General features: G+C 37.9%; 2 protein-coding genes across 8 annotated transcripts in view; one reads left to right on the forward strand and one right to left on the reverse strand.

Moving 5' to 3' along the window:
* Positions 1 to 27,983, reverse strand: part of LOC109553815 (ral guanine nucleotide dissociation stimulator-like) — a 71,627-nt gene that overhangs the window by 33,136 nt on the left and 10,508 nt on the right. Inside the window, exon 2 of the mRNA XM_070781893.1 lies at positions 10,893 to 10,977. The gene's annotated coding sequence lies outside the window, so the exon portion shown is untranslated. The remainder of the gene's footprint in view (positions 1 to 10,892; positions 10,978 to 27,983) is intronic.
* Positions 214 to 27,968, forward strand: LOC109553814 (zinc finger protein 25). 7 transcript variants are annotated; one of them, XM_070781892.1, is made up of 7 exons: positions 214 to 344; positions 1,333 to 2,359; positions 2,467 to 2,579; positions 21,792 to 21,918; positions 22,211 to 22,306; positions 24,036 to 24,099; positions 24,597 to 27,968. In XM_070781892.1, the coding sequence occupies exons 3-7, from the start codon at positions 2,565 to 2,567 to the stop codon at positions 25,648 to 25,650; spliced, it is 1,356 nt and encodes a 451-aa protein (XP_070637993.1). In that variant the 5' UTR covers positions 214 to 344; positions 1,333 to 2,359; positions 2,467 to 2,564; the 3' UTR covers positions 25,651 to 27,968. The 7 variants fall into 7 exon arrangements, with proteins under 7 accessions (XP_070637993.1, XP_070637992.1, XP_070637990.1 ...); XM_070781889.1 differs by lacking the exon at positions 214 to 344 and adding an exon at positions 620 to 750; XM_019954007.2 differs by lacking the exon at positions 214 to 344 and adding an exon at positions 718 to 852.

A 27,983-nucleotide genomic window follows, 5' to 3' on the forward strand; every position in this document is an offset into this window, starting at 1 on the left:
TTACTATGGCTATTCATCGCACTACCTCACGGTAGTTTCCTGTTTTCAAACCATACACTGAGGATGGCCAGCTCTAACCCGTCTCCACTGAGAGTAAAGAAAGGACCAGCTCAGATCGCGGGAAGAAGCCGATCCTCGTGACGTCACCCAAAGTGGAAGCGCAATTCCCGAGTGGGGCGCAGAAGCCTTCCGCGCATGAGCAATTCCACCTCCTTTCAGTGGTCGCCATTGTCCACCTCACGCCCCCGGGGGGAGAGGACTCAGGAGCCTCCAGGTCCGCTAGGCGCCGCAGAGGGCGGGCCTGGAACCTGCGCGGGCCAGGAGCGAAGGCCGAGCCCCTGCAGGTGTGTCGGAGGCCTCACTACGGGCGCTAGGCCGGGTTGGGGGGAAGCCAGGTTTCCGCGGCTGTGCCAAGTCGGGAAATCTGGCAGCCGACGGCCGCCCCCCTCTACGCGCCGGACTGCCCTTAGAGGAGGCCTGGGGAGGAGGCCAGGCAAGGGGCCTGGCGGAGGGACGGTTGTCTGCAGCCCCGTTCCTCCCCAGGAGCCGCGTTTCTCGACCTGCGGGAAAGGGGTGGCTGGAGGAGGCCTGGGGCGCGCGAGAGAACGGCCGATTGTGACGTGTATCCCAAGCCCGTCACGTCCGCGCCGGCGCGTGGGCGGCGCTGGCTGCTGGAGACGTGGCGCTGTGAAACCAGAGGGATCTGGGCTCAACTCCAGAGCCCGCCGGTAAATGGGCAAGTTAATCCGGGTAGGACTCTGATACTCATCTGTAAGAGTACAATAGCCTTTAGGGTCGTTTCTTGTATTAAATAGGGAAGTGTATATGAAGTATGATAAGGCTTCAATAAAGGTGAGCTGCTTTTCTCATTATGCTGTTCTTTTCATTATTGGCTCATTTAATAATAACCATCCTTCGAATCGGTATTAACCACCTCCATTTAATAAATACAGATACTAAAGGTTCAGAGAGAGAAACTGGTTTAGCCATCATTAGCAGGTGGGATTTAAATTCTGATTTGTTTTACTCTGTATTCATGCTGTTTCCCACCCTGAAGTTTTATTTAATACAGTGATTGTCCCTGAGCACCACCAGCGTGTCATGGATCTAGTCTTACCTTAGTGTTAGTCGCTCAGTAGTGGCCGACTCTTTGCGACCCCATGGACTGCAGCCCACCAGGCTCCATTGTCCATGAGATTTTCCAGACAAGGATGCTGGAGTGGGTTGCCATTTCCTTCTCCAGGAATCTTACCTTACAGTATTCTATTTTCCTTAGAACCCCTGTGTAAAAGGTTAAGGCCCTTCTGCATTCTCTGACCTGTGTATTCTCAGATGACTGTTAAACATGGAAATTTAAACCATAGTTGAAACCCTGAATTTTAAGTTTTACTGGAGAAGCTAAGAATCGTATCCAAGCCAGGTCGGAAATGGGACAGACTTTTTAAAAAGATGAAAACTGCGGTTTCATCCATGCTCCATATTATGAAGGTGATATCATGCCTCTGATTGGATGGTGCATCTAGATTTAGTAAGTAGACGTTTTGTAAGTACCAGGGCGGCTGGAAGTGGTGTCCTCTGCATATGGGAAGGACCTCACATTATGGCATCTAGTTAACTTTTGCTCGCTACATGAAGTGCCTGTTTGGGGATTATGGTGCCGAATTGTTATTTTAGAAGTTAAATTTGTGTCACTGTGAACAGATTAGATGGCTGTGTCAGAATTCATTAAGGCCTATCTGCACTTTGTTTGCTCTAGGCCCCAGTCCAAGGTTGGAGGGGACAGTGCATGCCCTGGTTCTATTGTATCTGTGGTGTTGAATTGAAGATTTACAGAATTAGAATAGTACATGATTGTTTAAAATTACCTAATTCCTTCTCATGTTAAAGATAAAAGCATAGAACTAAGACTGTCACTAGGTTTGTTAATAGAGCTTAGCAGAGCTGGAGCCTCCCTGTCACTACACCATTTACAGTCAAAACAAAATTTTTGAAAAAGTGATTTTGGAGAAAATGAAATTTAGGAAGAAGAAAAATCCTATTTTTGAGAGCTTTGAAGACTTTCTAACCTTGTGGGGTTTATAATATTGATAGGCAAAATTGTTATGTAACTTAAAGATTTTCCATATTAATAGATATTTCTCTTTACAAACATTATTTGTAATGCCGGTATAGGGTTCCATACTTTGGATATATATTATATACCTTGATTAACTAATCTGCTATTATTGGACATACAAGTTTTCAGTTGTTTGTATTATTTAGTAATGGACACATAATTTTTGAAACAGCCAATAGGAAAGCATGTTTAGATTCAAAAATGTTCAGATTCATCAAGATTATATGAGTCACCAATGGACAGGTGGGTACTCCTTTATCATGGTCCTTCCTATTCCTTCGTGTGGCTCAAAGGGACGTTTTCCCAGAGGTTTATCTTTTACTAAAATGTTGTATGTAAATTTCTCACAGGTGATCCTGACTTCAAGATAAGGTCTCTTAGGACTTCTGTCTTTCAACTTTTCCTCTCCTGACTTCATAGTTTCTATACTTTCCAATAGCAGCAGAAAATGAACAAGTACAGGGTAAGTCATTTATTTACCTCTTTCTTTATTTCACTCTGTAAGTTTTCAGTGAGTTTTATGAAAGAGAGCCCATATATTAAATTAGAAATGTGGAAATCATTAAAAATCACCTTTGGGGAAGATATTGTTTGAATACAACAAGTTACAAGGTGTGTTCTGGGAACCCCAAGACCCTTCCGTGAGTCTGTGAGGTCAAAACATAATGTGTGTGCTCTGTCATCCCTGACTCTCTGTGACCCCATGGTCTGTAGCCCGCCATACTCCTCTGTCCATGGAATTTTCCAGGCAAGAATAGTGGGGCAATTTGCCATATCCTTCTCCAGGGTTTTCTCCAACCCAGGGATCGAACCCAGATCTCCCACACTGCAGGCAGATTCTTTACAATCTGAGCCACGAGGGAAGCCCCTCAGAACATAATGCTGCTGCTGCTAAGTCGCTTCAGTTGTGTCCGACTCTGTGCGGCCCCATAGATGGCAGCCCACCAGGCTCTGCCATCCCTGGGATTCTGCAGGCAGAAACACTGGAGTGGGTGCCATTGCCTTCTCTGTCAAAACATAATACCAGGATACAAATTGCCTTTTACACTGATGAAATTAGCACTGATAGTGTAAAAGCACAGCTGCCTACCTGGCATAAATCAGGATGATGACACCAATGACTATATTCCTCCACAATACGTTGCATAGTTAAAAAAAATTGCCACCTTTACTTAAGGATGTCTTTGATGAAACAGTAAAAGTTATTAATTTTATTAAATCTTGACCTTTGAGTACACATCTTTTTCTTACCCAGTGGGATGAAATGGAAAGTTCATAAATTTGCTGCATACTGGTATATGATGGTTGGTTGTCTTGAGGAAAAGCACTTAAAGTGATTGATTTGTGAGCTTACCTAGCCACTTTTTTTCATGAAATCTCATTTTTATGTGAAAGAGCAACTGACAGACAAACTATGGTATTCACGTGGTATTCATACATTTTCTCAAAAATGAGTGAAGTGAGCCTGTCAATTGATGGGAAATACCTGTTTGTGTTTGTTGCTAACATTAAAAGTGCTTTCAAGTGAAAATCAGAATGTTGGAAAACTTGCAAAGTTAACAAATGCTAATATTTAAAGATTTTTCTGATGAGATTGATAAGAGTATTAATGAATGTGATTTTTAATGTTAATAAAGTGTGTCAATATTTGAGCAATATTTCTGATGTATGTGCTCAAAGGTAAACTCAAGCAATGTAAGAGAACAGCATGTTAAAAGTGAGGAAGAAGGAATAAGTTGATTAAGGAATGCCACTCTAAAAAGTAATATTTGAGGAATATCTTGAATTAAGTGAGATATCCAGGTAGAAATCTGGAGGAAAAGCATTCTTCATAGATGGAAAAGCAGATGCAGGCACCCTGAGGCATGTTCCAAAAACAGTATTGAGAGAGAGGTGAACTTGGGAGACAGCAGTAAAACTTAAGGTCTAAGAGGTAGAGGGAGTAGAATATGTAGGATTTTACTGGCTATAGAAATTAATTTTTTATTCATTAAATTATTTTAAAAATCATACTTTATGCAGTCAAAGTAATACACATAACATATAAGTATAATTTAGGGAATACTAATTAAGTAATACCACTCTATGTCCTGTCTGACTTAAGCAATGAAAATTACCCTGTGTACCCTTCCTTAAATCTCATCCTACCATTAACCAGAGAAAATTCTGAATTCTGTGGTAACCATTTCTTTGCTTTTTGAACTTAATTTTTAAAAACAAAACAGCATACTTAGCAATTAATGAAATTCCTGGCCGTTTGGTGAGTGCTTGATGTAGTTTGTCTTACATAATCCTCTCAGCCAACTTGGGAAGTGTTATTACCACCATGCCATACATTTTCAGTGTGGAAATTTTCTTTTATTGACTAGAAATCATAGCCTTTTGGCTTGAATGTGGGAAAAATAGAGACTCTAGAAAGAGGGAAATTTTTAACCTATTCTACAGTTCTGCTTTGGTCAGTATTGAACACATTTAAAAATTTTCCTTATAGTATTAATTCAGGGGTGGCACATGACGTTTTTCTTACCTTAGTCTCTGTAACTTACTGCTGAATGGTCAGTTTGGGACAACAGAAATAATTAGTAACCTTTTTGTTTTCTGAAATAATTTTAAGTGCAGTCATCACTACAAACTCTTGGAAAAGTTTAATTTATGCAGATAGTTTGATTTTTAAGGGATTTTGGCCAAATTAGATCTTTCTTTTAATTATTTCTTGCATCTCTCAAGTTCTACTGGCATCAGCTTTTATCTGTTTGAAAATAGCATTTTTAGTTATTGTTTTTATTCTGCTTGCCTGTTGTTTTAGTGAGGGTCTGCTGGTAGAAATTCTCAGTTTTCTCTATATGAAATATCTACAAAGAGCTTTTTCATTGTGTGTGGAAATCTTGATTGACAGTTTTTACCTTTTAAAACATTGAAAAGCATTCACTGTCTTCTACTACTAGTACTATTGAAAATTCACCTGTTAACTTTGAAATAAATTTGTCTGGGGCTAGCTGCTTTTTAAGATAACTTTTATTCTAGTATGTTTTATGTATATTTCTTTTTATCCTACTGAGATTTATTGTACTTCCTTTGGATTGAGTATTTGAGTATTTTGAGTATTACATTGTATTTTCTTTATTGACTTTGAAGCTTTATGTGTTATTTTGTTTACTCCTTAGTCTGGAGATTACAACATGCACCATTAAAATAATGGTGTCTTCAAATACTATACTCATGAACAGTGTAATGAACTTTTATCAGTATAATTCTCTTTATACCCTCAAACCTTATGGTCCTTATATCTCACTTTTATATTTTTTAACCCCCAATACTTGTTATTTTGCTTTAAACAATATTAATATTCTAAAGAAACATGTGTGCACATGTGTAAATAACTCTTACTGTTTATATATGTATCTGCTTTGGGAGCTCATTATTCCTTCCTATGGGTCTAGGGTTCTCTCTTGATATATTTTCCCTTCAGTCTAAGCAACTTATTTTATTATTTCATGTATTCTGCACTGATGGTGACAAATCTACTTAGCTAGTCTTTATGAAAATGTCTTTATTTCACTGTGGTTTTTGAATGATATTTTGCTAGGTATAGAACTGTGTTGAGAGTTTTCTGTTTCTGCATTTTTAGGATGTCTTTGTCTTTTGGCTTCTGTTGTTTCTGATGAGAAACTTGTCTTCATCTTACTGTTATCCACCTGAATATAATGTGTTTTCTCCTCTGTGCTTCAGATTTTCATTCTATCTTTAGTTTTCAATAGTTAGACCATAATGTACATAGGCATGATTTGTTCTGTATCTCTTTTGAAGAATGACAACGATTTATGGGTTGTTGCTTTTTTATCATTTTTTTTTAATTCTCAGAACTCACTCTTCAGATATTTTCTTTGCCTCATCCTCTTTTTCTTTCTAAAATTCCAGTTACACAAATATTGAACTATGTACATACTGTCCCAAATGTTCAGATGATCTATCTAGTTGAGGTTTGTTTTGTGTGTGGGGTCCCTTGGGTTGGCTGTTTCTATTCAGCTGACTTTTTTCAAGTTTATGGCTTCCTTCTTTTGTTCTGTCAGTGTTCTTCATTCATAAGCCTGTAAAATCCACATCTGATATTGTATTATTCAGTTCTAAAAATTCCTGTTTTTTTTCTCTTTGTTTTTCTTTATCTGCTAAGATTCCCCATTATTTCACTTGTATTTTCTATTTTTTTCACTAGGTCATTTAATTTTATTTATTTAGTTTTATTGTAATTACTTTAAAGTCCTTATCTGCTAATCGCAAATCCAGGTTAATCTGTAGGTCTGTTTCAATAGACTCCCTTGTTCAGTATGAATCAAAATGTTCTACTTCTTTGCATGTCTCCTATTTCTTTATTTTATGCTAGACATTATGTGTAAAAGTACAGTAGAGATTGAAGTAAATAATACCTCCATAAAAAGGCACATCCCTTCCTCTGCTTGCTAAGTCACATATGTAGTTGAGCTGGCCCTGGGCTTTAAATTAGACACAGTTCTTCACCAACATCAGATGATTTGAGGGCAGTATCAAGGCTTCCCTTCAGCAGGGCTTGGGTGGTGAACACCACCAAAGCTCCATTGATGTGCTTTATAGCCTAGCATTCAGCTTTTCTTTCAGGTGACTGAGGAGTTCCTGCCCTGTAGAGCTTTTAGCACCTGAGACATCTCATTCTGCCCCAGTGCCCTGCTCCCAACCTTTGCAGGGTCATTGCCATGTACTTAGAGAAAAAAACATCTACTTCTGCTTTATTGACTACACCAAAGCCTTTGACTGTGTGGATCACAACAAACTGGAATATTCTTAAAGAGATGGAAATACCAGACCATCTTACCTGCCTCCTGAGAAATCTGTATGCAGGTCAAGAAGCAACAGTTAGAACTGGAAGTGGAACAATGGATGGGTTCAAAATTAGGAAAGGAGTACGTCAAGGCTGTGTATTCAGTTTGGTTCAGTTCAGTCACTCATTCGTGTCTGACTCTTTGTAACCCCATGGACTGCAGCATGCCAGGCCTCCCTGTCCATCACCAACTCCTGGAGTTTACTCAAACTCATGTCCATTGAGTCAGTGATGCCATCCAGCCATATCATCCTCTGTCGTCCCCTGTGTATTGTCACCCTGCTTATTTAACTTATATGCAGAGTATGTCATGCAAAATGCTGGGCTGGATGAAGCACAAGCTGGAATCAAGATTGCTGGGAGAAATATCAATAACCTCAGATATGCAGATGACACCACCCTTATGGCAGAAAGTGAAGAGGAACTAAGTCTCTTGATGAAAGAGAAAGAGGAGAGTGAAAAATCTGGCTTGAAACTCAACATTCAAAAAACTAAGATCATAGCATCCGGTCCCATTACTTCATGGCAAATAGATGGGGAAACAGTGGAAACAGTGACTGACTTTACTTTTTTGGGCCCCAAAATCACAGCAGATGGTGACTTCAGCCATGAAATTAAGACGCTCCTTGAAAGAAAAACTATGACCAACCTAGGCAGCATATTAAAAAGCAGAGACATTACTTTGCCAACAAAAGTCCGTCTAGTCAAAGCTATGGTTTTTCCAATAGTCATGTATGGATGTCAGAGTTGGACCATAAAGGAAGCTGAGCGCCTTAGAATTCATGCTTTTGAACTGCCGAAGAATTGATGCTTTTGAACTGTGGTGTTGGAGAAGACTCTTGAGGGTCCCTTGGACTGCAAGGAGATCAAACCAGTTAATCCTAAAGGAAATCAGTTCTGAATATTCATTGGAAGGACTGATGCTGAAGCTGAAACTCTAATACTTTGACCATCTGAAGCAAAAAGCTGACTCATTGGAAAAGACCCTGATGCTAGGAAAGATGAAAGGCAGGAGGAGAGGGAGTGAAAGAGGATGAGATGCTTGGATGGTATCACCAACTCAATGGACATAAGTTTGAGCAAGCTCCGGGAGTTGGTGATGGACAGGGAAGCCTGGCGTGCTGCAGTCCATGGGGTCACAAGAAGTCGGACACGACTGAGCGACTAAACTGACAGATGGGGGGAGATAGTATTTGTATTTCAGAGCATCCATATAAATTATGCTTTCCTTTGGTTCCAGAAACTGCTTCCCCAGCTTAAAATGAACTTATTACTTTGTGACATTTGATAGGAAGTAAAAAAGTTCCACAGATACAAAGCTTCTGTTTGGGGACCTCTTGAATATGAAATCCCCATTCAGTTACCAGGTAGTGTCAGCAGGCAAGTTGGTGTTGGCTTGCTTTGTGACCAGAATTCTTAGGGATTCTGATACATCACACAAGATCATAAGCAAACATTAAATGTTTATTAAAAGTTGAACAGTTTCCTCTCTTACCTGCTTGCCCTGGAGAATGAAATAAATTGTGGTTTTCTGTTTGCTTTTGAAATATTTGTCTCTTCTGAATTTTTTCCTTTGTTTACCTTTAGATTCTCAGATCTCTGACTTTAGAAAATAGTTTTGTAGGTTAGGGGCTTGTTCTCATTGTTAAGGTAAGATCAGTTTCTCTTTTGCTCCTCTACATTCTATCAGGAATTGTTTCTTTATCCTTATTTTAGAGATGCTAGCCCTGAGGTGCTTTTGCTTTACATTTTTATCCTGGCTATGACATTTGAAAATGCCCTGAAAATTCTAAGCAGGGGTAGGACTTATCTCAATTAATTTCACTTTTTTCTTGGATCTCTTAAAAAATATTTATTTTTGGCTGTGTTAGGCCTTCATTACTGTGCAGACTTTCTCTAGTTGCAGCAAATGGGGGCTACTCTCTAGTTGCAGTGTGTGGGTTTCTCTTGCTGCAGAGCATGGGCTCTAGGGCATGTGGGGATTCAGTAGTTTTGGTTCCCAAGCTCTAGAGCACAGGCTAAATAGTTGTGGCATGCGAGCTTAGTTGCTCTGAGGCATGTGGGATATTCCCGGATCAGGGATCAAACCCATGTCTCCTGCATTGGCAGATGGATTCTTTACCATTGAGCCACCAAGGGAGCCCTTGGATCTTTACCCTTCAAATTCTAGTGCTTAAGTTAATATTTGATACTTTCATATAGCTGTTTTTATTGTGTTTGTGGTGGGTTGCTTTTTGCTTTTTCTTTTTTAAAATTGAAGTGTAGTTGATTTATTTATAATTGTAGTAACACACACACAACAAAATTTACCATCATAACAAATTTTAAATGTATAGATTTGTGGCATTAAGTATATTCGCATTGTTGAGCAACTGTCACTGTCACCATTCCCCCCATACTTCGGGAAACACCATTCTACTTTCTGTCTGTATGAATTTGACTACTCTAGGTGCCTCATATAAGTAGAATCCTATAGTATTTGTCCTGGCTTATTTGACTCAGAACAGTGTGTTTAAGGCTCATCCATGTTGTAGCATGTCACAGGATTCCCTTCCTTTTAGGGCCAAATAATATTCCATTGTTTGATACATATTACATTTTGCTTATGTAATATACATAATTTTGTTTACACTTGTTGGTGGACACCTTGGTTACTTGTACTTTGTAGCTATTGTGAATAATGCTTTTATTATGAACATTGATGTACAAATATCTGTTTGTGACCCTGCTTTGAATTCTTTTGTATACATAACTAGAAATGGGATTGCTGGATCATATGGTAATTCCCTGGTGGCTCAGCAGTTTTAAAGAATCTGCCTGCCAATGCAGGAGACACGAGTTTGATCCCTGGTCAGAAAGATGCCCTGGAAGAGGATATGGCAGCCCACTCCAGTATTCTTGCCTGGGAAATCCCACAGATGGAGAAGCCTGGTGGACTACAGACCATAGGGCTGCAAAAGAGTTGGACATGACTTATTGACTAAACAATAAGAATTCAGTTGTATGTGTGTACCCCATATACCAGTTGACAAATATATAGGTTGTTTTGGTTTTGGGGGGCAATTATGAAAAGAGCTGTTATAAACATTTGCATTCAGATGTTTGTGTGTACCCAGATTTTAATTTCTCTTTGGGTAAATACTTCAGCATGTGCTTACTTGGTCATATGGTATTGTTATAATTAATTTTATAAGAAACTGCCAAATTGTTTTCTTGAATAGCTTGTGCTCTTACTGCAATGTATCAGAGTTCCACTTATTTCCCATTCTTGTCAGCACTTGGTATTTCAGTTTGCTTTTTTCCTAAAGTTATTTAGATAGGTGTGCTTTGCTATCCCATTGTGGTTTCAATATGCATTCTTCTAATGACTAATGATACTGAAAATCTTTTGATGTGCTTGTGTTATCCATATATCTTCTATTGTTAAGTGTCTCTTCAAATCTTCTGTTCATTTTTAAATTGGGCTGTTTTCTTAATGAATGTTCAAAATTCTTTATGTATTCTGTATACAAGAACAATACTTTGTTAGATTTGTGATTTTCAAATATTTTCCTCACTATTTGTGGCTAATCTTTTATTCACCTAACACTGTATTTCACGAAAATGTGATGAACTCCATATTTTTCTTTTTAATTTCTTTTGGTATCATGTCTAAAAAGTCTTTAAAGTCACAAAGACTTTTCTTCTAAAATAATTTTGTAGTTTAACATTTTATATTTAGATCTATACTTGATTTTTGTATGAAGAATAAGTTACTGACTAGGGTTCATTTTGTGTATGGATCCCCATTTTTTTCATTGCCACTTATTGAAAAGCAAATGATATATGTTATCTTAACACATATTAACTTAGCATGTATATGATACATAAAAAGTTAAAGATGTGCTTGTACATGAGTTAATATGCAAACATACATGTACTTACTGTCTGCTGAGAGGGCCTGTAAGCAGTGACATCTCAGTAGCCATGAGCAAACCTTGCACACAGGTCTTGGTTTCTAAGTATCATTCTACAATAAAAGGAACCAGAATTCCACAGAGAAAATGATTGATTCTAGGGCAAAGGCAAGGCTAACATAAAATAAGCCCAGAGCATTTTGTAGTATTAGAAATTAAGGACTTCTCAAAAGCACAGTGATGGGGACATATCAAATGGACATAGGCACCAACCCCAAAGAGCTTCTCATGGCAAGTCCAGTTCAGTCGCTCAGTAGTGTCCAGCTCTTTGCAACCCCATGAACCGCAGCACGCCAGGACTCCCTGTCCACCACCAACTACCAGAGTTTACCTAAACTCATGTCCATCGAGTGAGTGATGCCATCCAACCATCTCATCCTCTGTCGTCTGTTTCTCCTCCTGCTCTCAATCTTTCCCAGCATCAGGGTCTTTTCAAACAAGTCAGCTCTTTGCATCAGGTGTCCAAAGTATTGGAGTTTCAGCTTTAGCATCAGTCTTTCCAAAGAACACTCAGGACAGATCTCCTTTAGGATGGACTGGTTGGATCTCCTTGCAGTCCAAGGGATTCTCAAGAGTCTTCTCCAACACCACAGTTCAAAACCATCAGTTCTTCAGCACTCAGCATTCTTTTTAGTCCAACTTTCACATCCATACATAACCACTGGAAAAACCATAGCCTTGACTAGACGGACCTCTGTTAACAAAGTAATGTCTCTGCTTTTTAATATGCTATATAGGTTGGTCATAACTTTCCTTCCAAGGAGTGTCTTTTAATTTCATGGCTGCAGTCACCATCTGCAGTGATTTTGGAGCCCCCAAAAATAAAAGTCAGCTACTGTTTCCCCATCTATTTGCCATGAAGTGATGGGACCAGATGCCATGATCTTCGTTTTCTGAATGTTGAGCTTTAAGCCAACTTTTTCACTCTCCTCTTTCACTTTCATCAAGAGGCTCTTTAGTTCTTCTTCACTTTCTGCCATAAGAGTGGTGTCATCTGCATATCTGAGGTTATTATTATTTTTTCCAGCAATCTTGATTCCAGCTTGTACTTCTTCCAGCCCAGCGTTTCTCATGATGTACTCTGCATATAAGTTAACTAAGTAGGGTGATAATATACAGCCTTGACATGCTCCTTTTCCTGTTTGGAACCAGTCTGTTGTTCCATGCCCAGTTCTAACTGTTGCTTCCTGACCTGCATACAGGTTTCTCAAGAGGCAGGTCAGGTGGTCTGGTATTCCCATCTCTTTCACAGTTTTCCACAGTTTATTGTGATCCACACAGTCAAAGGCTTTGGCATAGTCAATAAAGAAGAAATATATGTTTTTCTGGAACTCTCTTGCTTTTTCCATGATCCAGCGGATGTTGGCAACTTGATCTCTGGTTCCTCTGCCGTTTCTAAAACCAGCTTGAACATCTGGAAGTTCATGGTTCATATATTGCTGAAGCCTGGCTTGGAGAAGTTTGAGCATTACTTTACTAGTGTGTAAGATGAGTACAATTGTGCAGTAGTTTGAGCATTCTTTGGCATTGCCTTTCTTTGGGACTGGAATCAAAACTGACCTTTTCCAGTCCTGTGGCCACTGGACTTATGACAGAGCTGGAACAATTTGAGCAACAAAATAAATAACATGGTATTGGATTCTAACCCTAAGTAATAAATATTTGAGACCACAGTGATATAAGTAAATGATTGAATAAATAAATGGGAAGAAGAGAGCCCTCTGAAGAATTCCAAATAATATATCTAGATTCTACCCCCTCTTGGAGATGGGGCCTATTCCCTCCTTTCTTGAATAGGGGCTAGACTTAGTGATTGCTTTCAAAGAATACAGTATGAAAAGGAGATACAGTTACTTTACAGTGGAGAAAACTGGCAACCACTACCTTACAAAGTGATCCAGGTTAACGTCACCTGTGATATGATGTACCCCCTGATATACTGTGATAAGAAGGGCTCTGGGTTATTCTCCCAGAGAATCTCAGTCTAATCGAACGGAAAAACACTAGACAAAATGCAAATTAAAAGGTATTCTAAAAAGTATCTGTCTAGTATTTCTCAAAGTTGTCAAGGTCATAAAACACAGGAAAGACTGTCACAAACCGTAAGAGATATGACAACTAAATGCAATATAGTATTCTGAATTAGATCATGGGATGAAAAAAGGGACGTTAAAGAAAAGACTGGTGAAAGTCTGGAGTTTGATTAAGTGTCCATTGTTCCAGCACTGTTTTTTGAAATGACTGTTTATCCACTGAATTTCTTTTGAACCTTTATCAAAATTATATGTGTGGTTCTATTACTGGATACACTATTTTTGTTCCACTGATCCTGAGTGTTTATCCTTTTGCTAATAACACAATTAATACAGCTTTGTGATAAGTCTGAAATCAGGTAGTGGATTTGCTGATATTTTGTTGAAGATTTTTGTATCATAATCATGAGAGATACTGGTTGGTAGTCAATATGCTGGTAAGTGTTTTAACGATCAGAGTTTTAGGTACTGAGAGAGAAACCTGGTTTTGTATTCTTTACCAACTTTTGTGGTATAAATACCCCTGCTGTGGCTAATTTCAAGCTACAAAATAATTTTAATCAATTGCTAAAAATTTAACAACCAGCACTCTTAATCTGGTACAAACAGGTGCCAACCTCCACTGTAATTTTCTTTTATGGTAATGTTTCTGTTAGGTTTAGGTATCAGGGTAATATGAGCTTCATAAAATGAATCGAGAACAGTTCTCTCCTCTTTGTTTTATGGTAGAGACAAAAGAGAGAAGTCAGTCATGTCTGATTCTTTGCAACTCCATGGACTGTAGCCTACCAGGCTCCTCTGTCCATGGGATTTTCCAGGCAAGAATACTGGAGTGGGTTGCCATTTCCTTCTCCAGAGGATCTTCCTGACCCAGGGATTGAACCCAGGTCTCCCACATTGCAGGCAGATGCTTTATTGTCTGAGCCACTAGGGAAGATTACATATAATTGGTATTGTTTTGCCATCAATGCTTGGTGGAATTCACTTTTGACACCATTTGGGCCTTAAGATTTGTTAGAAGGTGTTATTGGTTTTAATTGAAGTGAAATTCACATAATATTGACCATTTTCAAGTATACAATTGGATACAATTTAGTATATCCACAATGTTGTGGGACCACTACAACATATAGTTCCAAAACATTTTCACCATCCCAAAAGAAAACCCCATTCCCATTAAACCGTTGTTAAACTATTCCCTCTCCTAGCCCTTGTCTCTGTGCATTTACCCATTCTGAATATTTCATATAAGTGGAATCATATAATATGTGCCTTTTCTGTTTGGCTTCTTTCATTTAGCATGTTTTCCAAATTCATTCACCCTGTACCTTGTATCAATACTTCATTTTTATGAAAAATAATATTCCATTGTATGTTTATACCACAATTGTTTATCAGTTCATCCATTGATTGAGATTCAGGTGGCTTTCACTTTTTGGCTTTGTGAATAGTGCCACTATAGCTTTTGTGTATGAGTATTTGTTTTCAAATCTGTTGGGTATGTATCTAGAAGTGGAATTGATGGGTTGTAGCCTTTGACTGTGTGGATCACAGTAGACTGTGGAAAATTGTGAAAGAGATGGGAATACCAGACCACCTGACCTGCCTCTTGAGAAACCTGTATGCAGGTCAGGAAGCAACAGTTAGAACTGGGCATGGAACAACAGACTGGTTCCAAACAGGAAAAGGAGCATGTCAAGGCTGTATATTATCACCCTACTTAGTTAACTTATATGCAGAGTACATCATGAGAAACGCTGGGCTGGAAGAAGTACAAGCTGGAATCAAGATTGCTGGAAAAAATAATAATAACCTCAGATATGCAGATGACACCACTCTTATGGCAGAAAGTGAAGAAGAACTAAAGAGCCTCTTGATGAAAGTGAAAGAGGAGAGTGAAAAAGTTGGCTTAAAGCTCAACATTCAGAAAACGAAGATCATGGCATCTGGTCCCATCACTTCATGGCAAATAGATGGGGAAACAGTGGCTGACTTTATTTTTGGGGGGCTCCAAAATCACTGCAGATGGTGACTGCAGCCATGAAATTAAAAGATGCTTACTCTTTGGAAGGAAAGTTATGACCAACCTATATAGCATATTAACAAGCAGAGACATTACTTTGCCAACAAAGGTCCGCCTAGTCAAGGCTATGATTTTTCCAGCAGTCATGTATGGATGTGAGAGTTGACCTGTGAAGAAAGCTGAGTGCCGAAGAATTGATGCTTTTGAACTGTGGTATTGGAGAAGACTCTTGAGAATCCCTTGGACTGCAAGGAGATCCAACTAGTCCATCCTAAAGGAGATCAGTCCTAGGTGTTCTTTGGAAGGACTGATGCTAAGGCTGAAACTCCAATACTTTGTCCACCTCATACGAAGAGTTGACTCATTGGAAAAGACTCTGATGCTGGGAGGGATTGGGGGCAGGAGAAGGGGACGACAGAGGATGAGATGTCTGGATGGCATTACCAACTCGATGGACATGAGTTTGAGTGAACTTCAGGAGTTGGTGATGGACAGGGAAGCCTGGTGTGCTGCAATTCATGGGGTCGCAAAGAGTCGGACACGACTGAGTGACTGAACTGAACCGAATGGTAATTGTATATTTAACTTTTCAAGTTATTGATGAACTTTTCCATAGCAGCTGTACCATTTTATATTCCCACAAGCAATGTATAAGGATTACAATTTCTCCACATCCTCCCCATTACTTGTTATTTTGTTTTTTTTTTAAAACACCCATAATAAGGAATGGGAAGTGATATCGTGGTTTTGATTTGGCTTTTCCCTGAAGACTAATAATGATGTTGAGCATCTTTTCATGTGCTCATTTGTATAACTTAAAGAAATGTCTGCTAAATTTCTTTGCTCATTTTTTGTCAGGGTTACCTTTTTTGTTATTGAATTTTTAAGTATATTTTATATATTCTGGATAATATACCTTAATCAGATATATGATTTGCAAATATTCTATTCTGTGAGTTATATTTTTTCCTGTTTTGGTACTATTCTATGATGCATGCAAATTTTAATTTATTTATTATATTTTCTTGGTTGCCACACTGTGTGGCATATGGGATCTTAGTTCCTAAACCAGGGATCAAACCCATGCCCCTTCTATTGGAACTACAGAGTCTTAACACTAGATCACCAAGGAAGTCCCTATAAAAGTTTTAAAGTTGGTAAGATCAGTTTATTTTTCTTTTAATGCTTGTACTTTTTGGTGTCATATCTTGAATCTGTTGTCAAATTCAAGATAAGGAAATTTATTCCTATGTTTTCTTCTAAGTTTTATATTTTTAGCTCTTAATATTTAGGTCAGTGATCTATGTTGTATCAATTTCTTTATATGCAGTGAAGTAGAGGTCAAGTTTTCTTCTTATGCATGTGGTCATCTAGTTGCCAGTGTCATTTGTTGAAGAAATTATTCTTTCTCTATTGAATGGTCTTGTCTTCCTTGTTGAAAATGAGGTGGCCATAGATGTATGGTTTTATTTTCAGACTCTCGTTTCTATCTATTGGACAATATGTCTGTCTTTATGCCAGTCACACTGTTTTGATACTGAAGCTATAACAGTAAGTTTTTTTTTTAATTTTTTTAGTATAAATTTATTTATTTTAATTTCAGGCTAATTACTTTACAATATTGTATTGGTTTTGCCATACATTGACATGAATCCGCCACGGGTGAACATGCATTCCCCATCCTGAACCCCTCTCCCATCTCCCTCCCCATAGTATCCCTCTGGGTCATCCAGTGCACCAGCCCTGAGCATCCTGTATCATGCATCGAACCCGGATTGGCGATTCATTTCATATATGATAATATACATGTTTCAATGCCATTCTCCCAAATCATCCTACCCTTGCCCTCTCCCACAGAGTCCAAAAGACAGTTCTATACATCTGTGTCTTTTTTGGTGTCTCGCTTACAGGGTTAACGTTACCATCTTTCTAAATTCCACATATATGCGTTAGTATACTGTATTGGTGTTTTTCTTTCTGGCTTACTTCACTCTGTATAATTGGCTCCAGTTGCATCCACCTCATTAGAACTAATACAAATGTATTCTTTTTAATGGCTGAGTAATACTTTATTGTGTATATGGAGAAGGCAATGGCACCCCACTCCAGTACTCTTGCCTGGAAAATCCCATGGATGGAGGAGCCTGGTAGGCTGCAGTCCATGGGGTCATGAAGAGTCAGACATGACTGAGCGATTTCACTTTAACTTTTCACTTTTCATGCACTGGAGAAGGAAATGGCAACCGACTCCAGTGTTCTTCCCTGGAGAATCCCAGGGGCGGGGGAGCCTGGTGGGCTGCCGTCTACGGGGTTGCAAAGAGTCAGACATGACTGAAGCGACTTAGCAGCAGCAGCAATACTCTATGGTGTATATGTACCACAGCTTTCTTACCCATTCGTCTGCTGATGGACATCTAGGTTGCTTCCATGTCCTGGCTATTATAAACAGCGCTGCGATGAACATTGGGGTACGCATGTCTCTTTCAATTCTGGTTTCCTCGGTGTGTATGCCCAGCAGTGGGATTGCTGGGTCATAAGGCAGTTCTATTTCCAGTTTTTTAAGGAATCTCCACACTGTTCTCCATAGTGGCTGTACTAGTTTGCATTCCCACCAACAGTGTAAGAGGGTTCCCTTTTCTCCACACCCTCTCCAGCATTTATTGCTTGTAGACTTTTGGATCGCAGCCATTCTGACTGGCATGAAATGGTACCTCATTGTGGTTTTGATTTGCATTTCTCTGATAATGACTGATGTTGAGCATCTTTTCATGTGTTTGTTAGCCATCTGTATGTCTTCTTTGGAGAAATGTCTGTTTAGTTCTTTGGCCCATTTTTTGATTGGGTCGTTTATTTTTCTGGAATTGAGCTGCAGGAGTTGCTTGTATATTTTTGAGATTAGTCATTCGTCAGTTGTTTGATTTGCTATTATTCTCTCCCATTCTGAAGGCTGTCTTTTCACCTTGCTTATAGTTTCCTTTGTTGTGCAGAAGCTTTTAATTTTAATTAGGTCCCATTTGTTTATTTTTGCTTTTATTTGCAATATTCTGGGAGGTGGGTCATAGAGGATCCTGCTGTGATGTATGTCAGAGTGTGTTTTGCCTATGTTCTCCTCTAGGAGTTTTATAGTTTCTGGTCTTACGTTTAGATCTTTAATCCATTTTGAGTTTATTTTTGTGTATGGTGTTAGAAAGTGTTCTAGTTTCATTCTTTTACAAGTGGTTGACCAGATTTCCCAGCACCACTTGTTAAAGAGATTGTCTTTTCTCCGTTGTATATTCTTGCCTCCTTTGTCAAAGATAAGGTGTCCATAGGTGCATGGATTTACCTCTGGGCTTTCTATTTTGTTCCGTTGATCTATATGTCTGTCTTTGTGCCAGTACCATACTGTCTTGATGACTGTGGCTTTGTAGTAGAGCCTGAAGTCAGGCGGGTTGATTTCCTCCAGTTCCATTCTTCTTTCTCAAGATTGCTTTGGCTATTCAAGGTTTTTTGTATTTCCATACAAATTGTGAAATTATTTATTCTAGGTCTGTGAAAAATACCATTGGTAGCTTGATAGGGATTGCATTGAATCTATAGATTGCTTTGGGTAGTATACTCATTTTCACTATATTGATTCTTCCGAACACGGTATATTTCTCCAACTATTAGTGTCCTCTTTGATTTCTTTCACCAGTGTTTTATAGTTTTCTATATATAGGTCTTTTGTTTCTTTCGGTAGATATATTCCTAAGTATTTTATTCTTTTCGTTGCAATGGTGAATGGAATAGTTTCCTTAATTTCTCTTTCTATTTTCTCCTTATTAGTGTATAGGAATGCAAGGGATTTCTCTGTGTTGATTTTATATCCTGCAACTTTACTATATTCATTGATTAGCTCTAGTAATTTTATGGTGGAGTCTTTAGGGTTTTCCATGTAGAGGATCATGTCATCTGCAAACAGTGAGAGTTTTATTTCTTCTTTTCCAATTTGGATTCCTTTTATTTCTTTTTCTGCTCTGATTGCTGTGACCAAAACTTCCAAGACTATGTTGAATAGTAGTGGTGAGAGTGGGCACCCTTGTCTTGTTCCTGACTTTAGGGTCGAAATGCTTTCAGTTTTTCAGCATTGAGGATAATGTTTGCTGTGGGTTTGTCATATAGCTTTTAATATGTTGAGGTATGTTCCTTCTGTTCCTGCTTTCTGGAGGGTTTTATCATAAATGGATGTTGAATTTTGTCAAAGACTTTCTCTGCATCTATTGAGATAATCATATGGCTTTTATTTTTCAATTTGTTAATGTGGTGTATTACATTGATTGATTTGCGGATATTGAAGAATCCTTGCATCCCTGGATAAAGCCCACTTGGTCATGATGTATGATCTTTTTAATGTGTTGTTGGATTCTGTTTGCTAGAATTTTGTTAAGGATTTTTGCATCTATGTTCATCAGTGATATTGGCCTGTAGTTTTCTTTTTGTGTGTCATCTTTTAACAGTAAGATTTTAAGTAAGTGGGAGTCCTTTGATTGTTTCTTTCCCAATTTTGTTTCACTGTTAGAGACTCCTTGCAATTCCGTATAAATTTGAGGATTGGCTTTTCTATTTCTGTGAAGGAGTCATTGAGATTTTAATAGCGATTTCATTGATTCTATAAATTCGTTTGAGTAGTACTGTCACCTGAGCTATATTAAGTCTTACAGTCTATAAACACATACCATCATTTCTTTTATTTAGGTCTTCTTTAATACTTCCAGCGATGTTTTGCAGTTTTCAGTGTGTGAGTCTTATATACTCCTTGAGTAGATTTATCCCTAGGTATTTTATTCTTTTTGATGCTACATTAAATGGAATTGTCTTAATTTCTCTTTTGGATTTTCATTACTGGTAAATAGAAACACAACTGATGTTTGTGTGTTGATCTTATAATTCTGAAATGTGCTGACTTTGTTTATTAGCTCTATTTTTGTGGATTCTTAGGGATATTCTATATGTAGTTTTGTCTTTCACTACTGAGTATAAAGTTAGCTGGGATAGAGGTGGATTAAAAATATCATTTTGAGGTAGTTTCCTTCTATTTCTAGTCTACTAAATGTTTTTATCATGAAAGTGTTGAATTTTGTCAAACACTTTTTTGCATCATCTGAAATGATCTTCTACTTTTCCCCCATTTGCTCTGTTAATGAAATTTATTGACTTTAGTATGTTGAGCCATTCTTGCATTCCTGGGATAAATCACACAAAATCACAGTGTAAATTATAATCTAATTTTTTTATTTTGCTCAATTTGATTTACTAGTAACTTGTTAAAGGTATTCATAAAAGATATTGTTATTGGGTAGAATGCTTTCTCAACTTCATTTAATCCTTTTTCTGAGGTTTTGTCTTGTTCTTTTGTGTGGAACATGTTTCTCTGTCTCATTTTGCTTAATCCTCTGTTTTTATATCTATGCATTTGGTAAATTGGTTACATTTCCCAATCTTAGAGAAGTAATCTTATGTGGAGATATTCTGAGAAACCCAGCAATATATGCTTCTCATCATCAGAGCTATGAGCTCTAAGGGCTCCTTATGTATGGGCTACATGAATCCTTCCTTATTGTGGGCTTGACTGTTGTGGGCAAACTAACAGCCAGGGTTGACCCTCAGCCCTGTTGGAAGCCAGATCCTGCCTCATGCAGTGGCTACTGGCCCACTGTTGCAAGAAGCTGGGTCCCTGCCTGGCTGGCTGCATGTCCTATGGGGTTCCTGGACTGGGACCCAATGCAGCTGGCAGAATAGCCTGAAGTGTACTGGGATTGGTGACGGCTCACTGGTCGGCCAGTAAGCCTCTAGCACTAATAGGCTAGAGGGAGGATTCCAAAATGGTGCTTATTAGAACCAATGTCCTTATGGCAGAACAAGCTTCCAAAGTGGCTGCTACCAGTGTCTGTGTCTTCAAGAGAAGTTCCAGTTGCCTCCTGACTCTCCAAGAGGCTCTCCAAGATCTGTAAATGGGTCTGAGCCAGCCTCACTTCAGATTACTGCCTCTGCACTATGATTTGGACCGTGTGAGATTTTGCATGTGTCCTTTAGAGTGGAGTGTCTGTTTTCTATAGCCCTCTGGCTCTCAAGTTTTACTGGCCTACAAAGCCAGGTGTTCTGGGGGGTTTGTCTTCATGGTGCAGGACCCCTCAGCAGGGGAGCGCAATGTGGGGCTTGGACCTCTGACTCCTTGGGGAGAACTTCTACAGTTTTGACTAGCCTCCCATTTGTGGGTCACCTACTCAGGGATGTGGGTCTTGACTACTAGAGGGGTGTCTCCACCCTCCTATATAGGTCATTGTAGTTCCTTCCTTATATATTTAGTTGTAGGGAATCTTTTTTGCTACTCTTCAGATGATTTTCAAAGATAGTTGCTCTGTAAATCGTTGTAATTTCAGTGTGCCTGTGGAAGGAGGTAAGCTCAGAGTCTTCCTTCTCCACCATCTTGGTCATTCTTTTTTTACCACCTTTTATCTTGTACATATTTCTGTCAATGCACCTGCTATGCATATTGCATTTATGAATTTAATCTTTGCCTCTCTGTTGGAATGTAAGCTCCTTGATGACAAGAATAGTTGCTTTCAATTCATCTTTGTATCTCTAGCAGAGTTCTAGGCATGGAGTGATATCTTAGTAAATATATACTGAACAAACATTTTATATATGTGTAAAACAGGGTACAGGTAGCAGTATATTTTAACTCTCCAGAGTAAATCCTGTAGTTAACACATTAACAGCTAGTTTACGTGTCTTTTTAATGGTACTCTATTTTGATCACTTCCGTTTGAATTGAAATATGTTGTTTCAGGGACCAGTAACATTTAAGGATGTTACTGTGGAATTCACCCGGGAGGAATGGAAATTGCTGGACACTGCTCAGAGGACCCTGTATAGAGAAGTGATGCAGGAGAACTACAGTCACCTCATCTCAGTGGGTGAGGAAATCTTCTGCATCTGTAACTCCAGTAGTTTGCATTTCCTTTCTCACTTACTGAAATTTGTAAATCCCCTGTAGGGTTGAATATTAGCATTGTTTTCAGGGTCAAAGTTGATGAATCCATTTTGGGTACCAGAAAAATATTTGTGTCCCCATGCACTCCCCTAATAGAATAAATTTGCCAAATCTATGTGAGACCTTCATTGTTCTGATCCTAACCTACACTTCCTTATCCTTCAGAGTTTCTGTATTCCAAGTAATTTGTGTTATTTTATCTTTTCTATTAATAGGCTATTGTGCAAATAGGCCAAATGCAATCTTCAAGTTGAAGCAAGGAAAAGAACCATGGATATTAGAAGTACAATTTCCACGTCAGAACAACCCTGGTAAGTTAGAAATTATAACTTGTATAAGGGGGTTGGAATTGGTGCCTTTGATTTTTTGAAATTTTTTTTCAAGAATCTCTTTTTTAAATGTCCTTAAACTTTTGGAAATGATTGAGGATACTTGATCTGCATATGTAAGCAAAATAAATCACACCTCCAGTTTTTGCCTCCTCATCTAAATTCCCTCTTTTGTGTGGGGCAGATGGAGATGGTTGATTTTTTGTTTAAAAAAACATTCCCTCTTTTACTTGACATTTTTAAAGTAGATTTATTTCTTTTTCACTTAAACTCTCATTTTGTCTTTTTGCTAGAATTTCCAGTTACTCCTTGGCATTAAAGTATGCAGCTATAATCTTAAAGTGTTTATAAAATCTATCTTATAAAATTTTCAAGTGCCATTTTTCCTCCTTTCATTAACAATAAAATGCCTTAGATTTTCAGCACCCATTTTAATTTACTATTCTCTCTTTAATCTCTGAAATTGGATTATAAATCATTATGCCTTTCATTAGCTATATTATTTCAGAGCTGATACAAAATACACCTAATTTTCTGTCAAGAACTAGTCTGGCCCTTTATTGCCTGCTGCATCTTATTTTTCCTTGTGGCCCCAAAACATGTGCTAATCTTCATTTTATCTGCTCTCAAGTGCTTTTTATACTTAAGGTCTTATTTCATGAGTATCCCAAGTTAACCTTGCACACATCCCTATCAAATAACTTTGTGTTTTCCTTACAAGTGCCATGAAATTCTAACCCAAAATCTCTACTCATAAGCTCACTTTTTTTCAAGCATTTAAAAATGAATAAACATGAATGTCTGTCAAGATTCTAGAATGACGTTGAATAATTACCCTTTAAAGATCATGTAGAAAATTGAAGCAGAGATGTGGGAGTTAAGATATAAAAGCAGAATAAGACTAGTGTTGAGTCACAGATGCAGTATGTGGTGATACTGAAAATCTCTGGTGCTACAACTGAGAATTCATTCTGTGGGATGGCTTGTACTCTGCTTTTTTTTTAATCTTTTTTTAAAAACCTTTTGGATGTATGTGTTTCTGGGTCTTCTGAACCAGCCAACTAGAAAAAGAATTTTCCTCTAAACATGAGGAAATGGATATTCTGAGAAGGTCACTTTAGTGTTGACATCTAGATTGTTGGGTATGGGCAAAGAGGAATAAAGTGGAAGTTTATAGTCTAATTACTAGAAATCCTAACACTATAAACTAGGTTTGAGAGGGTAAAGACCTATACTTAGCTCCTTCATCGAATATAATCTTTCCTTTGATATTTCCAGTGAATACAGTTGTCTACTAATTTTCCTTATCACCCTACTTACTATTCATTCTCCTTAATGGGCTCACATCATGCTCTGTGAGTCTCACATTCTTGTTCAGCAGCACTTTGAATACCTTTTGTTTTCTGCTCCCTATTCTTTGTGTTTTTTGGTGGGTTTTTTTTTTTTTTTTTTGTCTATACTTTCTCCTCCAAGGTTTTAAGGTCATATTTGTAGTGTCAAAGTTACCTGAATTTATAACTAGATCTCTCTCTCTTCTCTGTAGCAGGTTTTAGTGTTATTTATATGTTTTTTCTAAGCCACTGAGATAGAGGAAGTTTGCACTTAAGAACTCCTTCATTTGAGAATAACAGCCTGAAACCTAAGAATCCACCCTATGAGCATAATAATGTGTTAAGATGTATAAAGTATTAAATTTTGGATTCCTTTGTAGAAGACCTATGCAATACTCATGACCAAGGAGCAAGATGCCCAGAAAGCCAAGCTGAAAATTCAAGGCAAGTTCAAGAATTCAATTTTGAGATTAGAAGCTTTTTAAGAAAGGGTCTTAATAGGGGTACTGGACTTGGAACAGCACTAGTTAACGATAATTGAGAAAACTGAAGCAAATTCCAAAGAACATAATCCAAATGGGAAAGCCCTCTTTCATAATAGAGACCTTTTATAATTCAAGATCAGGAGATTAAAACTCTGAAACAGTCTTTTGATTCTTATTTACATAATAATAGAGGCTTTACTATACAAAGTCAAGTTCAGGCAGTTGAGAAACCTGGAGAATATAATGTAAGTGACATACCTTCTACCAAATGTTAAACCACAGTATATGTCAACATAGAATATTCGCAGTGAAGAAACCCTATGAATCTAATGAATATTGGAAAAACCTCTAGAAATCGGTTCTCAGAGTTACTTGGAAAATATACATAGCAGACCCAACCCCCACCCCCTCACCCCAAAGTCTTATACATTAACGAATTTGGAAATTTCTCTCTAGGAATGGAGAACTCAAGAAACATCAGAAAACTCATACCAATGAAAAAACCTATAAATGTAATGAATGTGGAAAGGCCTTCTACCAGAAGTCTATCCTCATAATACATGAGCATACTCATTCAAAGGACAAACCCGGTGAATGTGAGAAATCTGTTTCTCAGAATGGAGACCTCACAAGACAACCAAAAACTCCTACCAGAGAGAAGACCTATGAATGTAAAGAATGTAAGAAAACTTTCTACCATCTGTCATCTCTCAGTAGACATTTGAGAACTCATGCAGGAGAGAAACCCTACGAATGTAATCAGTGTGAGAAATCCTTCTACCAGAAGCCACACCTCATGGAACATCAGAAAACACACACAGGAGAAAAACCCTTTGAATGTACTGAATGTGGGAAGTTCTTCTATGTTAAGGCATACCTCATGGTACATCAGAAAACACACACAGGGGAGAAACCATATGAATGTAAGGAATGTAGGAAGTCCTTTTCCCAGAAATCACACCTCACAGTACATCAGAGAACACATACAGGGGAGAAACCCTATAAATGTAAGGAATGTGGGAAATTCTTTTCTAGAAATTCACACCTCAAAACTCATCAGCGAACTCACACAGGAGAGAAACCCTATGAATGTAAGGAATGTGGTAAATGCTTTTACCAGAAGTCAGCCTTAACAGTACATCAGCGAACTCATACAGGGGAGAAACCCTTTGAATGTAATAAATGTGGGAAAACCTTTTACTATAAATCAGACCTCACTAAACATCAGAGAAAACACACAGGGGAGAAGCCCTATGAATGTAATGAATGTGGTAAATCTTTCTCTGTGAATTCAGTCCTCAGATTACATCAAAGGACTCACACAGGAGAGAAACCCTATGAATGCAAGGAATGTGGAAAATCTTTCTCTCAGAAGTCACATTTTGTCATACATCAGAGAAAACACACAGGAGAGAAACCCTATGAATGTAAGGAGTGTAAGGAAACATTTTTTCAAAAATCAAAACTCACTGCACATCAGAAGACACACACAGAAGGGAAAAGCTTATAAACAATATCAATTGGAGAATTCTTCTGTCTGAATTTGTCCTTCAGAATAATCAGATAACTCACACAAGACAAAAACCTTATGAAATATCATCAATATGGGAAAGTTGCAGCCAATTCTTTCATCATGGGGAGAAATTCTATAAATCTGTTAGGGAGAAATTTTTACCATATGTCAGACTTGTACTAAATTTCAGACAGCATACATGGTAGAAACACTACAAATGGTAAAACATGAAGGAAACCTCTCTTTCAGAAGTCATACTTTATTGTATGACATTTAAACCATACAGGAGAAATCCTGTAAGAAAAATGAATATCAGGAAATTTCCGTCAGGGTAGCCATCATAAGTGAGGAATTTCTATCAGTATCCTGAGCATTCAGAAATCTTTTTATACCAGTTGGACTCATTAGCACATCCTAAAAGGAGATAATCACAAAGATTAAAACATACATGGAAGGCTTTATCAAGAAGTGATGTTTCAGTGAATGTCAGATCAGTGATATAAAGTATAGAAACTTTTTAAAAAATATTTTAAATATGTGAAACCTTTTACACAAAAATTCTAAGAGAATATGTACAAGGGAACTACTTACACTAGGAGTCATGTTGCAGAAATCTGATTACAACGTTGTTTTAAAGAAACCTGCAAATGTCAGGTATATGAAGTTTTGTAAAAAGCACAAATAAATTGAAAAATGTGGTATCATTAACACATGTGAAAAGTCCTTTAGTATGTAGGACTTACGTGTGAATGTCAGTGTGCTACAGAACACAGATTGTGGATGTTTGATGTGCACGTGAACCCATCCATAACTGTACATAGTGAAATATGTAGCCTTGTTTATTTCAGTAACTTTTATGTGTATGAAGATATCTCTCATTTAGTCTCAGCAGAGACTCCTGTTGTTAACAGAATGTATATTTAAGTGTAGTATTCTTTTAAAATTATAATGTGTCTTTTCCCCCCTCTTTCTGAATGGATATGGATTTTACTGAACTAACCCTTCAGAAAGAATATAAAAATGTTTCTGTAAAATTTGCAACTCTCTTATGGTTGGCCAAATTTTACACTAGGGATACATTTATAGGAAAAAGGCTTCCCTGGTGGCTCAGTGTAAAGAATCTTCTTGCTAATGCTGGAGATACGGGTTCGGTCTCTGGGTTGGGATGGCAACCCACTCATTCCTGTATTCTCGCCTGGGAAATGTCATGGACAGAGGGGCCTGGAGGGCTCTGGTCAATGGGTTCACAAAAGAGTTTGATATGACTTAGCAACTAAACAAAAACAATAAGTTCATTTTTAAAAATAGCTGAAAATCCCTACACAATAAAAAATAATACTATGTGAATAAATATCTGTTAGTGTTGTTTTAGCAAGTTACAGAGCTGTCTGAATTTATATTTTGTATGAGAGTCCTAAATGTTCTTCACTACCTTTTTCTTTCTACTAGAAGCAACATGACATAGAGGTTAAGAGTATGGACTTTTGACTCCTACTGCCCAGGCTGTTTCTAGTATGAGGCACACACCTAACCTCTCTGTGCCTCAGTTTCCTTTTTCATAAAAAAGTGATAATAGGATTGCTTTGAGTTGTAAATGAGTTAATATTTTTAAAGCACTTAGAGTAGTGTCTGAGACAAAGGAAGAGCTATATGTTAGATACTATCATAATAATTTGTATTTCTTGAATTATTCTGCAAAATAAAAGGTTGGCTACCAGCATTAGCCCCTCACTTTACTGCTGCAGTGCCTTGCTTTGATTTGGTTGTACATTTTTCTGCAAATGATTCAGATCTGGCCCACTGCCTGCAATGTTTTACCTTTATGAATGGTTGAAAAAGATTATTTTGTGATGTGAAAACTATGATATTCAAACTTATGTGTCTGTAAATTCAACTTTTGTTAGAACTAATAAAAAATGTTTGTTTTGCCTGTGGCTGCCTTCACATTACAGTAGCAAAGCTGAGTAGGCTAAAGAAGACCATATGCCCCACAGGGCCTAAGATAGTTACTTTCTGGTATCTTACAAACTCAAGTTTTCTTAGAGCTGAAAACATCACAGCCAACATAGAGGTATATTTTTATATATGGTATGTGTTTCAGAAATTATGCATATATCAGTTTGTGGGTAGGTGGAGGTTTTTTGCAATATCTTTGTTATGTGCATTAAATATATATGTTACAAGACTATAAGCATTAGAGTTTTTTTTCAAAGATATGTTTTAGCTGCCGGACTGTCATAGCATCAAAACAAATACCCTGATGGAATGTAGCAGTAAATTATGAAATAAACATTGTCTAAATTAATTGATCCCTACTCACAGTATTCCTA

The sequence above is a fragment of the Bos indicus genome, chromosome 28 (assembly GCF_029378745.1).
Source record: "Bos indicus isolate NIAB-ARS_2022 breed Sahiwal x Tharparkar chromosome 28, NIAB-ARS_B.indTharparkar_mat_pri_1.0, whole genome shotgun sequence".
NCBI lineage: Eukaryota > Metazoa > Chordata > Mammalia > Artiodactyla > Bovidae > Bos > Bos indicus.